General features: G+C 32.8%; 2 protein-coding genes across 2 annotated transcripts in view; one reads left to right on the top strand and one right to left on the bottom strand.

The window, feature by feature from the left end:
• LOC137617218 (transmembrane protein 177) overlaps positions 1 to 2,135 on the top strand; it is a 193,386-nt gene extending 191,251 nt beyond the window's left edge. Inside the window, exon 6 of the transcript XR_011039589.1 lies at positions 1,999 to 2,135. The gene's annotated coding sequence lies outside the window, so the exon portion shown is untranslated. The remainder of the gene's footprint in view (positions 1 to 1,998) is intronic.
• The window catches only part of Mitf (transcription factor Mitf), a 63,216-nt gene continuing 52,481 nt past the window's right edge, over positions 1,958 to 12,692 (bottom strand). Inside the window, 3 exon segments of the mRNA XM_068347155.1 lie at positions 1,958 to 5,692; positions 9,594 to 9,767; positions 10,938 to 11,103. Of these exon segments, the coding sequence (XP_068203256.1) occupies positions 5,519 to 5,692; positions 9,594 to 9,767; positions 10,938 to 11,103 (514 nt within the window). The 3' untranslated portion in view covers positions 1,958 to 5,518.

The following is a 12,692-nucleotide window of genomic DNA, read 5'->3' on the forward strand; positions in this document are numbered from 1 at the left end:
TAAATATTAGCTAGCCTTGGCCAAGAGCTAGGGGTAAATAGTTAGCCTAGGCCAAGACTGGTTAAGACAAGCATGCAAAAAAGTGAATGTCTAACCTAGAATTATACCACAGTTATACAAGGCTAGCTAAGAAATTCATATAAAACTGAATAATTTGAACACGTGAGCTTCAGGCTTCAGCCATGCAACAGCCGTGGGATAAAAATGAATGCATAGTGCAAAAATAAGGGGGGCGGGACGTAAAATTCTCCTCCAAAAAAGGATAAGGTACTCAGGAAATGAAGCAGAAGCATCCATAATCCCAAATTCACTCAAAAACTTGACGAAACAAGCAGAAATCTCCCAAAGTGATCAAACAACATGGCACTGCAAGAAGGAATGGAGAACCAGCAAGCATGTTTAGAGTAACACGCTGCGATCGGAGTTGTAATGGGTCTCCCACATATCCAATCCTATCTCATATCCTTTGAGACCAGGTTAACTATTCAGGTAAGGCTAGCCTTGGTTGTTTTAAACACATCCCTGTTACATACACGATATCTCTCGGGATATTCGCTCCAGGGGTTAGAACCCTGTTATACCTCTACAGGTAAAATTCTCTGGTATATCACTCGCAGGAAATATCTCAAGTAGAAGCTGCCTAGAGGAACTTCCATCAGAACGTCATGGCTCGAGCCCAAAAACTCTTATGATACTTGATAGGAACGATGAACAACTCTGATGACCGCTTGGGTTGACATTCTCACTTGTGATCTATCACATCCCTTGGAAAAGGGGGAAAGGACTGGCTGGTCACCCTATGGAGCCATTTTCTTTTGGGCTTTTCTCTTATAAAGAACTTCGAGAAGTGTTTCCTCCAAATGCCTGCTCTGCTTAGCTTGTACTTTTCTTTAGGGAGGTGTCTGTGCTTGTGGGGAAAGTCGTTCATAATTGAATGGCGAGCGTGAGGTTTTGCTGAAGGTTGTGCAAGCTTTTCTTATTGCACCTCTTTGTCGCATGCTGCTTTGCAGGTTGCATGCTCCTGTCAGCTTCTCATTCACAAATGGACCTTCACTCGGCTGAGGTTATTGCACTCTGTGATGGCACACTACCACTGGAGGACTCATTTAACAATGGTGCTCCTTAACCTTGCATGGCTCAGAGAAATTTGTAATAAGATTTCTCCAAACCGAAGTCTGATAAGATAGATACAGGGGTGCTCTTCGCTGCTTTAGAATCCAAACCAGAATGCTCAACCGGGCTACACCCTAAAAAACTGTTTACGGCACTCCCAGAGGAGTAGGTAGAGCTATGAAAACAAGTCTTTGTCATAGAATTCAGTATTCATGGGCGGCGAAGAAGATGTCGCACCAGAGTGCTTCTCGTACAAAATTTGGAGAGCTCCAGCCTGAGCAGGCTTACTGGCTGGATTTCCAAAACTGAAGAACAGGGTTCATTCACAAGATAAGGTTTCCCTAGTTTGTTGAGGGGAAACAATGAGGTCTACCACCTAGGGAACTTGCCCTTCAATCCATAGGTTATGACGAGTTTCAGTAGTAGGAAGTTGTGATCTCGCTGATATTCTCAACCTTAAGGACAAACCTGAGGGAGAACAATCATGCTTGGATCTCCTCTTCTTCCTGCTCTGAAATCTCGCCACTTGGAGGACAACCATTCTCTGCACATATCAAGAATAGTTTGAAGTGCAGCAGAGCACTCTACACATTGGACACATTGTATTCACGTAGAAACAAACACAAATTACAGAACTGTATTTATAAAAAAGTTATATAAGGCACCCAGTTGTGATGGATATTGGGCATCACTTCATTCTATAATCAATATCAATTGTAGTAGCATGTTTAAAAATCTCTTAGACCTGAATAGTATTGGTAGTAGTAGTAATTTATAAAGTTATTAAATGAACTAAAGAATGCGTAATTGATAAGGAACTGGTTTCAAAAGGAAGACTAGGAAATATTTCAAATATACATTTTATTTTTTGTCTTGTCTTTTCAGTTGTGGTGGGCTTGGCTACTCCACCCCAGCATAACAACGTAAGGCTGTGGTAAAACCACTAATTGACATATAAAAACAAAATATTACATCATAAAAAAATGGAACAGTACCAACCATGATAATCACAGAGTTTGTTTACATCATGGTGTACAATTCTAGATAGTACTGTTTTAAAATACATACATATTTATGGCAAATGTAGATTACCAGTCAAGTTTTAACAAACTTATTTTGTTGACACTAGAGCTCAAGATGAATACAGTACAGTATTTACAGTACAGCATAAAAATCGTGCTCGCAAGAATTGAAATTGTTTATTTTAGTATGCTGCTAATTCATTACTCCAGGAATTGTATACCTACATAAATAATTATTCTCCATATTCTCTCTATTTACACAGTTTTCTAGGAGTAAAAACAAAACTAGTCCAGGCTTCTATCTTCTTTGCCCAAACTAAGAGGTCTTGTTTGTATTTTTAAATAAGTGTGCAATGGTCTACTTTTTTTGAAAGACAATGATACTGATGTTACTGCAGTCTTTAATTTCAGGTATTCTGCTGCTCAATGTAACTAATTAACACCAAATTCTAAGTACAGTACGTAGTAATTATATCAGATTTAAATTGGCTGCACCAAGCAACAACCATTCCGTAAATTATTTAATTGCATGTTAGTGAAATTTTCTGCCATGCCAGTTATATATATTAAGTATTATGACTTGCCTAATAGTACAAAGCTACTTTTATTGTTAAGATAAAAATCTACTTGACAAAGGATGTGCAAACATAGTATACTGTACTATTATGATCAGGCAAAAAGAAAAATACCATATTTAATGCACCCTTAGTCTAAGAAAAATTCTACATAAAAAAGTATTCAAATTACAACTAAGAATCACAAGTTATGTACACCTTTAAATAAGCATATCAAAAGACAAGTAATAATAGTTTTTATCAACATTCATTTCTCTCACACAACCATGCATACACGACACTTGCAATTCTACACTGCCTTACCAGTAGTTTTATCTTGTTGACAATCTTTCTATCTGGCCTAAGGCTTACCTTGGTTTAGCTATTGTTTATTAATCACAGGTAATTAGTTGATATGTGAACCAGCTAAAATTTGAATTAATAATAATGCACTTGGAACTATTTCATGGGTTTTCAGTTTGTAAACAGAGGAATTTAATATTTGATAATTGATTTTTTCAGAAAAAAAATCTACAAATCCTAAAATTTTCCTCTAAACTACATAGCGTTTTGTGAAAAGTAATTTATCAACCTTGTATATTTTGGTAATAATAAGCATTACTGTGCTTAATAATTTGTGACAGTTAATGTTCGAATATAGCTTTGGTGAACGTCTTACTTTCAGGGAAAAATACTGTACGTATATGAAGTAAGGTACAATTTATAGGCTTAAAATATGTATAAATTTTCCACTGGATTATTTTCCTTCGAGATTTTTCAATTGTAAATCGTTTTGGCATGTTATAATGCTTAAAACTTGTGATTAATAACTTGTAACATTTTGGGCTGAAGTTATATATACTTTAAAATTTAATAAAAAATTTGATACATGTAGACTATACCTAATCATTTTTTGTATACTGTTATTGAGAGTAGCAACACAAAATGTACCCAAGAAATTATTAGAATTAGCATTCTGTTAAAATGACCAGGTATCATATCACAGCTATTGATCTCGTGAGATACAGTTCACCACCATGTTTGAAATTTATCCATTCTTCATATTCATAATTTTTCACAGTACTGTACCAAAATGTCTATCAAAAGACAGCCAAGGAGAAAATTATTCAAAGAAATGTAAAATTACAGTATGTACTTCAAAATTACCTACACCTAAATAAAATACTGTTGTAACTTTAATCTTATAAGAGTAAGATTTATGTGGATTCATTATTCAGGTACCAATTAATGGCTCCCTCACTGTAAATTATTATAATGTATAACACCAAATTCATGAGAATAATTATGGAGACAATGATTCAATTATATTTCTGTTAAAGGTAGTAATTAAATGATAATGTAGTAATTAAAATGTTGCAGGAGGTATTTTATCACTTTGTTAATGCAATTACTAAATTTAAGAGGTATTTTAGGCTTTTAATGTTAACTTAGTAACTAAACTATTTTGGTAAAATATTTGAAGAGGTATTTCCTTATAGTTTAGTGTTTTATTAACACAGCTGTTCAAGAGGTATTTTCAATAAAATAATTAAATACTGTAAAAGGAACTGACAATATAACAACATATATGCAACCAAGGACATCTCATGTAAATTAGAAATTGATGACAAAAATAATTGCACCCAAATCCATGCAACCAACGACACATTGGTGCCATTCAACAAAGCACTGTTACTATATTTGAAAAACTGAGAAATTGTAAATGGTAAAAAAAAATGAAAAAAAAAATGAAAAAAAAAATCCCAAGTCTGATTATGTCATGAATTTCCTAAGACACTACAGAATATTGCTTTTGCTCTTCTATACGTGTTTAGTTTTTACTGTATATGCATACCAATCTGGTTACTTTAATTTTTATTACATTGTACTACCTTTCGTTAAAAATGTACCTGACAATACATTTAAAGGGGTATAAATTACTTTTAAAAGTAAATTTCCTGGAAACTGGATGGTATGCATGGTGGCACTGAAAGAAATTTATAGTGGTTGTGATGCATTTTACTAAAGTGATAGATAAAAACATCTATGAAAAGTAACACTAGAGTATGTCAAGGCAAAAATTCAGTGAGGATAAAATGTCTGGGAAACTACTAACAATCACATTGTCCAATAATTATTAAGTGTCAAGTTTAATTTATTATATTGTCTGAATTGTCCCAGTGGCATTTTTTTTTCTTTAACTATGAATGTTTTTCAAAGTACTGCACTTCATGAGTGGTTAATGTATATGGACATGTGAACATATGATATGGTACTTTTCGAGATAAAACTTTCACGCTGTCATTTATGAAGTAAAGCCGAGATTATTTTGAAATGAATGTGCCCTTGATGAGCAATACTGAAGCTTTACCATGCACACTTTTGACCGTTAACTACCAGCATCTAATCAGTTTTCTTCGACTTGATATGATTACTGAGAAGCCATCCATCTGCGAAAGATTCACACAAGAGTCTCTTTTCACTTGAGAAACATGTGGATAGGCAAGATGCCAAACAACCAACTTTAATACACTCAGACCATGAAGAACTCTACCAGCAGAAATATTAAGCAGTAATACTCTTAAACAAATAGAAAATATGTGAACTGAACAAATCATTGCATTAGTACTTATATACAAAAATATTAATTGAATTATGTATACAGAAAATGAAAACCGGTTAGATAATTTCTTAGTGCAATGATAAATTCATAAAAAAATGACCAACACGCCATTTTTATGTAAAATATCTTAAACTGGCAATTTTACTCAACTTTTTTCAACTTTATTTTGAGTATCCCGAACTTTGACTTCATAAAGTTCCGTGGTATCACGCAACAATATCCATTGAATCTGGTGTTAGTGCATCTTCAAAAGAGTGATGTGATGAATTAGGGGAGGAGACTTGAGGTGATGAAAACACTGGATCGCTGGTAAATGCTGGTCCATCGTCGTCCATCAAGTCAAGGTTAAAGCCACCAGATGTAAAATCTTCCAGTAGCTCCTGTTTTGTTGAGAGAATTGAAAAATGAGGAGTGTTGAAATGGACAAAATACTTAGTGCAATCCCAATTACTAAGAATACTCGAGATTACAGTATAAACAGAGGCATTCATAGTGCTGGAGGTATTGTTCTTATACTGAGACTGCAAATAAAAACATTCGCCTTTAAGAACATTTTAGTAATTATCAAGAGGGGTTTAAAGTGAGATTTAACCCTTAAAGAATGAGGTTTATCGGAAAATCATGGACATCTTTCAGAAATAAACTGTAAAAGGATTAACATTTTTAAGTGTTGCTACCAAAGTGGACCGGCTATGAAAAGCTTGCATAATTGCCTAAAAATCTAGAAAAATAAGGTTCACCGAGTAGGATAAAATGTTTTTGTTTACAGTATATGAAATTACACTACAACCTCTCAATAAAAATTGCTGTTTTAGTGTGAATAGTTAAACATGAAGGCTCCTTATGTAGACACAAAAAAAAAAAAAAAAAAAAAAAAAAAAAAAAAAAAAAAAAACGTGAACTAGAATATTTCCAGAAATTATGTAGTACAAAGACTGTAAAATTGTGTGTGTATAAAGAATTAGTGATGAAGGTACTGTGTAAAGATAAAATGTCTCCTTATTTTTCAAAAGTCATGGTTTGCTACGAAGCTCTCTTTGGACAGTACATAGTACTAAAACTTAAAACTCTGTTCTTGCTTGGGTATGTGAAATGTATGATTTTTCCCATTGAAAGACTGCACACCTCAAACCTATCATTAGTTTCCTTCATGGGAATCCACACCAATTATGCACTACTAAATATATTGAAGAATGAAATATTCACTACTAAATATTTTTGAGAAGAAATTAGCAGAACACACACTCCTGTCAAGAGGATCTTGTACAATATGCAAGTAAAGCTCCCTTGTTGAACCTATACTCCTTCTTTTTTCAGTGTTACAAATTATAGTATACAACAGCAGTCTTTATTTAATGAGCAATAAGTCTCTCTTATCTGTTCAGTTTATTGAGCAATATGTGTTCTTATCTTTTTACATGAACACTAAAACCTTGTTACAATGACAAGAAAAAGGCTACTCCAATAATTTCCTTTTAAAGAAAAAAAAAATATTTGTAATGATGACATTAACACACAAACATGCTAAATGTGTTAACTTAGTGAAATTATTGTTAATTTCTGTAATGGACTACTCTTGCAGTAAACCTTCCATGAAATATTCTAGATGGTTTAAAAAGTTCTTTGTCACATACATTACTTCCTATCTTTTACTTTTAAGTCATTCCTTATTATCTATTCATATTTAGCTGTCCAATTTTAATTATCCGAAGATAGTCTAGAAATGTAATTCAATTGTATAAACAATTTTCTCAAATATACCAACTTCATATTTTTGTCCTTGTGGCATTACCATTATAGTGAGGGTATTACTATTTATTAAATGCCATATATAACATATAGTAACATAGTTACCTAAAAATTTCAAATTTGATCCATTTATTGGTTAATTTTACTAATGAATTCTGAAACCCACAAACTGACAAATACGACTCGACAGAAACCATCTTAAGCTTTACTGGACCAAACAGTATTTTATAAGTAGAAGTTCTGGCCCTTTAAGAATTGTTGTGTGAAAATAATTGAGACGTAATATTAATGTAGAAATAAATTTAAATTTTTTCTATTCATACAATATATAAAGTATTGAAAATGTAGAGTATTGTTACCAGGTATAACTGAATGATCAACAATAAAAGACATATCTAAAAAGGAAAATATTGCATTTGGAGTCATGGTTTTTACTTTAGAACTTTCATCATTATTATGCAAATGTACTACTTAATATGAAGAAAAATAATAAGGACTGCTTACATACAGGGTACAGTAGAGCGTTTTTTCTTAAGAGTATATATATATATATATTTTTTAATTAATGGATTGCATGTTCTTTTTATATTGCTTCCTAATTTGTAATAATCAAAATTAGAATTATTTAAGAAAAAATTCATTCCAACCTAAAAGTTTATTGCAAGATCCATTAGCAGATTTTAGGGTCATTACTATTGACAAAACGTCCCTTAACTCTTGACGGTAATAATTTCAAAGGTATGATGGATGGAATTCGTGGATGTAATGCAGGTCAGTTTATCAAATATCTTGTAATATGTATCTTAGATGCTTTTTTCAGCATCACAATACAGTAAGAAAAAATTTAAAATACTTGATTTCACATTTTAATACTCTATCAATATTTGAGAAATTGTATAAATGAGTAATTCATATTTAACCTGTATAGACAAGGGGATTAACTTCCACATATCTATGAATTATAAAAAGTTGCATAGGGTTTACACAAAATCTGGTCTACTAAGTGCCACACCTTCCAATTCAGGCAAATTGCATGCAAAGATACAAGTACACAGAAAGGAGAGGATGCAGTCTTTGTTGAAGCAAGCCAATATTGTAATAAGTAAAAAACAGTAACTACTGTGCTATATTGTAAGGACAATTTTTTTTTTTTTTTAAAGATGCATTAATTTTGGATGAGAAGCACAACTGGACAGCTTTTTTTGTGAGGCATACAGCAAGCTGCACCATGCTTTTGAAAGGAAAGGAGAATGTTTACTAAATAAACTATAAAATATACTGTATAATATAAATAAAAGCAAGAACTAAATATACAGTAAAGGTAAAAAATACTAATCTCAAATTCATTAAATTTACAATTCAATTTAAGCCATGACAACCATATTCATGTATTAGGATGAAAATCAGGAATGTTAAGTATCCTTTTTAAATGTAATATCATGTATACCCCATACGGTGGGCACCGCTGTCAAGTGTGCTAACACGGGTGTACGATATGCATTACTAAAGGGACTTTGCAGCATCAGCCAGCTACGTCACCCCCAGCCTAATTTTTTCTTTCATCTTTCTGACTAATCTTACAGTCAACTTCATAGTGCAATTGTGGCGTTTTTCTCACATTGCACCTAGGGGTAGGAATGGCCACCCTGACCTTGAAACAGGTTTATACGGTCCCAAATTCTATGAATCTACCACCCAATAACATTTATATGGTAAAGGTGACACTGTGTCATTCTTTCCTTTTGTCAGTTATTAATATGAAATGTATTTCATGATAGGTGGTTTCTTGTTAAACCCACTACAAAACAGAAAGTCGTCTAAATAGCAGAAAAGGTGTTAAAGTTTGTTTCTTCAAAGAAAGGCTACCTTAGTGTCCTATTGTTAGTCTTATTTGATTTGATATGTTTACATTTCATGTGGATCTTTTCTTACTGCTTTACTAAGCTTTTATGCTCTTTTATTCAATGGGAGCTTCCTTGCCCAGTTGAAGAGAATTGGTGGCTTGGGTAATATAATTTTATACATTCTGTTTTGTTGAAAACTAATTAATTTGAGTATTAAAGAAATCTTTAATATTCTACTACGCAGTGTAAAGAAAAGGATACTCAAACTTGAAAAACTACAAATTTATAAAATGAATTTGAGAAGAGCAGCATTTCATGGGGTTTGTAAATCTAAGAGTTTTCAATTGATAATTGTGCATGGATTTTAATATCATTCACCAACAATTATAAGTTTAGAAACAGCTACTTGTGCTTTATGTAGTAAACTTTTAAAACAATTTTGTATATTTGCTCTAAAAAAAACTAATCAGGGAACGAGTCATGGAGTTATAGAATAAAAAAAAAAAAAAGTAATTGATGTACAGTACTGTAAGATGAGGGAACAATATACAGTACAATATAGAAAATTCAAAATTTTATGCCAATCATCAATTCAAAACTCTTAGAATATAAAATTCTGTGAAAGTGCAAACTACAAAATATGTGTCTTCAGCATAAAAGAAAACATGAGGAGGCGTGGCACACGTACGTCAAGCAGGGATCCGGGGAGACTGTAGTTACACCTCACCTTCTTCATATCATTCTGACCCCCTGTATTATTGTTTACCACCTCAGACTTGATCAATGTTGAGAGTAATAAACTCTGATCAATGTTAGCCTCTTCTACTTTGATGCCGTTATCTCGTAGTTTCGACTCAAGCTCCTGTAAATAAAATGATTTAATCATGACAATGATGTAGAATAATTAGTATTTTTATAAATTTTTTTTCACTGATACCCCAAAAGCATATTAAAACTCCTATAGGCTACTATTTAGAAGAGAAAAATAAAAACTTTGAGAAAAAAGTAAGGTGGTTCCTAAAATGTTGCCCACAATATTACATCTAAAAACCAATTCAACAAAAATAAAATTTTTGATAGATTAAGTATCCATGGAAAAAATAGAAAAGTTCAATACTGTATTCAACATCTATACAATATAAGTAAATTACACAGTACAGTACAGTACAGTACTGTATTCATATTAAAATGGATAAAGTAGACAACATAAACTGTACTGTATTTTAAAACTGTTAAGATACATATACATATATACTGTGTAATATTAAGGTAAAATAATTTTAATGTTTAAAACAGGATAGTGAAAATTAAAGCTGAGAAAAGTATAGAACAGAAAAAATACACAGCGACACTTGGTATTCTTGTAATTCCAAAACCGTAAAAATACCATTGTTGGGAATGAAAATTTATAGAGAAAAAAAAAAAACATAAAAAATAGATAAAAAATATTCAATTTATAAACCCATAAACAAAACCTTGGGTAAGAATAAACAAACGAATAATTAACACAAAGCAACTTCTTCAGCAATTGAAGAGTAAAGGGGCAAAAATTTAATCAAGATAACTACTGCTACTGCTATTGATAACCTGAAATTAATTTTCAAGTTTCATGATGACTGGTGTATCTGGTCTTGTCTACTTTCTCAAAACAAAAAGCTTGTTCATCCCACAACGGACCACCATTTTGATTCAGATGGTGTGGTGCCCTCACAGCTTCTAAAAGGACCTGAATCTTCACAACAATATTGAATTTGAATTAACCATCAATTACAATAAAATTATCCATCCCCCCAAAAAAAGAACATTTGACAAGCTTTCGCAATACTGAATTTGAATTAACCACCAATTAGAATAAAATTATCCTCCCCCCCCAAAAAAGCCCCTCTTTTGAAAATCTTCTTCCTGACACTTTATGCTGACATCAATACTTATTTATTTTTATGTGAACCTAATATTGTAGAGTAATTACAAATGCTGTTTTTTACTGTACAATTTTGTACTTTCACTGCATCTACGTTTCAAACCTACTTACTTGTATCCGGATGAGGAGCTGGCGGTTCTGTTGTTCGAGAGCACGACGTTTGGCCTCTACTTCTTTGTTGTACTCGATGTCTATTTTCAGTCTTCGAATGTAGTCCACAGAGGCTTTGAGAATCTGACCTTTGTTATGTCGTAGGTCACGGACAAGCTCAAAATATCTGGAATATATAATTTACTCTCAGTTTGCACAATGGGTTTTCAAGTTATTAATAAGCCTACCTGACTAGTAAAATTTTGAATCATTGCATCACCAAAAATCAAGAAACTAAACTGCAAGGTAAGTACATACATACATATACCAAAGGCACTTCCCCCAATTTTGGGGGGTAGCCGACATCAACAAATGAAACAGAAACAAAAAAGGGGACCTCTACTCTCTACGTTCCTCCAGCCTAACAAGGGACTCAACCGTGTTCAGCTGGTACTGCTAGGGTGCCACAGCCCACCCTCCCACATTATCCACCACAGATGAAGCTTCATAATGCTGAATCCCCTACTGCTGCTACCTCCGCGGTTATCTAAGGCATCGGAGGCAGCAGCAGGGCCTACCGGAACTGCGTCACTAGGTAAGTACTGTACTGTATTCTGGGTTTTTCTTTTACAAAAGTAAAGAAAAGAAATAACAATAGTTTTCCCATATTTTTGGGGAATACACACATTGACTTCATGGTGTAGTTGAACAACTGTGTAGGAAAGAGAACAGGTGTAAATTTCTCGAGTCTAAATTTTCTACACCTAAATTCATACAGCCTACCATAAAAAACTTCAAAATTATAGCTTACGATATAGAAAATTTATGTTTTATTCAAAGTTAAGGAAATACATATAACTTTGACATAGTAGGGCATACTACTGTACAGCACAAGTATTGAGCTTTCACTTTAGCCTAACATAACATATTACAGTATAGAATTTTCAGAAAAAATATTAAGCCTTCACTTTAGCCTAACAACATATTATAGAATTTTCAGTAAAAATTGTCTTATTCTGACGGATACGGATATGAAATGTTTGAATTTCTAACACTAAATATTTATATAAAAAAATGAAACTAAGTATTTAGCATTTAACCTTGGGATTGCATTTCTATTTGAAATGACACCAAAAATTACTTTTATAGCTTGTTAAAACATTTTTCTAAATCATAATTTTCCTTATAAAATTACCAATCCGAGGCCAATCACGTAAAAAAAAAAAATTGCATATCTTTTTAACAATAGGCCTACAGTACATTCTTCTGAATTATCTTCTTTTGGTATTGAATTATGGAAGAATAGGTGTAGCATTTAAATTTAACAGACCCCACGTTATGGAAATTAATAATCGACAGACTGGCCCTGTAAATAGTGTTAATAAACATATTTATTGATGGCTTTGGATTACTGTATTGAATTAAGGCAATATGGCCCATGCTAGTGCGTTAAAGAAAATTTAGTGCCCAAAGGCAACTGTGAGAAAACCCCACAGTTGCACAAAAAAGTCACAGTTTAAAGGTATTCAACAGTAAGATGAAGACAGGAATAGGTAGTGGAGGTATAGTAGAAAACTGAAATGCGAGTGCAGCTATATGCCAATGTAGCGGAGCAAAGACCAGTAAGTAATGCATAAAATGTACAGTACGAGGCGAACCGGTGGCACTAGCCCCCTATGTAACACATTTATTGATTTAAGAAATTTACAAATATCTTAAAATGTGGAACATAATGGATGCACTGCATCAACAGTATTTAAATATACTGGTTTAAAG

Source organism: Palaemon carinicauda, chromosome 23, assembly GCF_036898095.1.
Source record: "Palaemon carinicauda isolate YSFRI2023 chromosome 23, ASM3689809v2, whole genome shotgun sequence".
Taxonomy (NCBI): domain Eukaryota; kingdom Metazoa; phylum Arthropoda; class Malacostraca; order Decapoda; family Palaemonidae; genus Palaemon; species Palaemon carinicauda.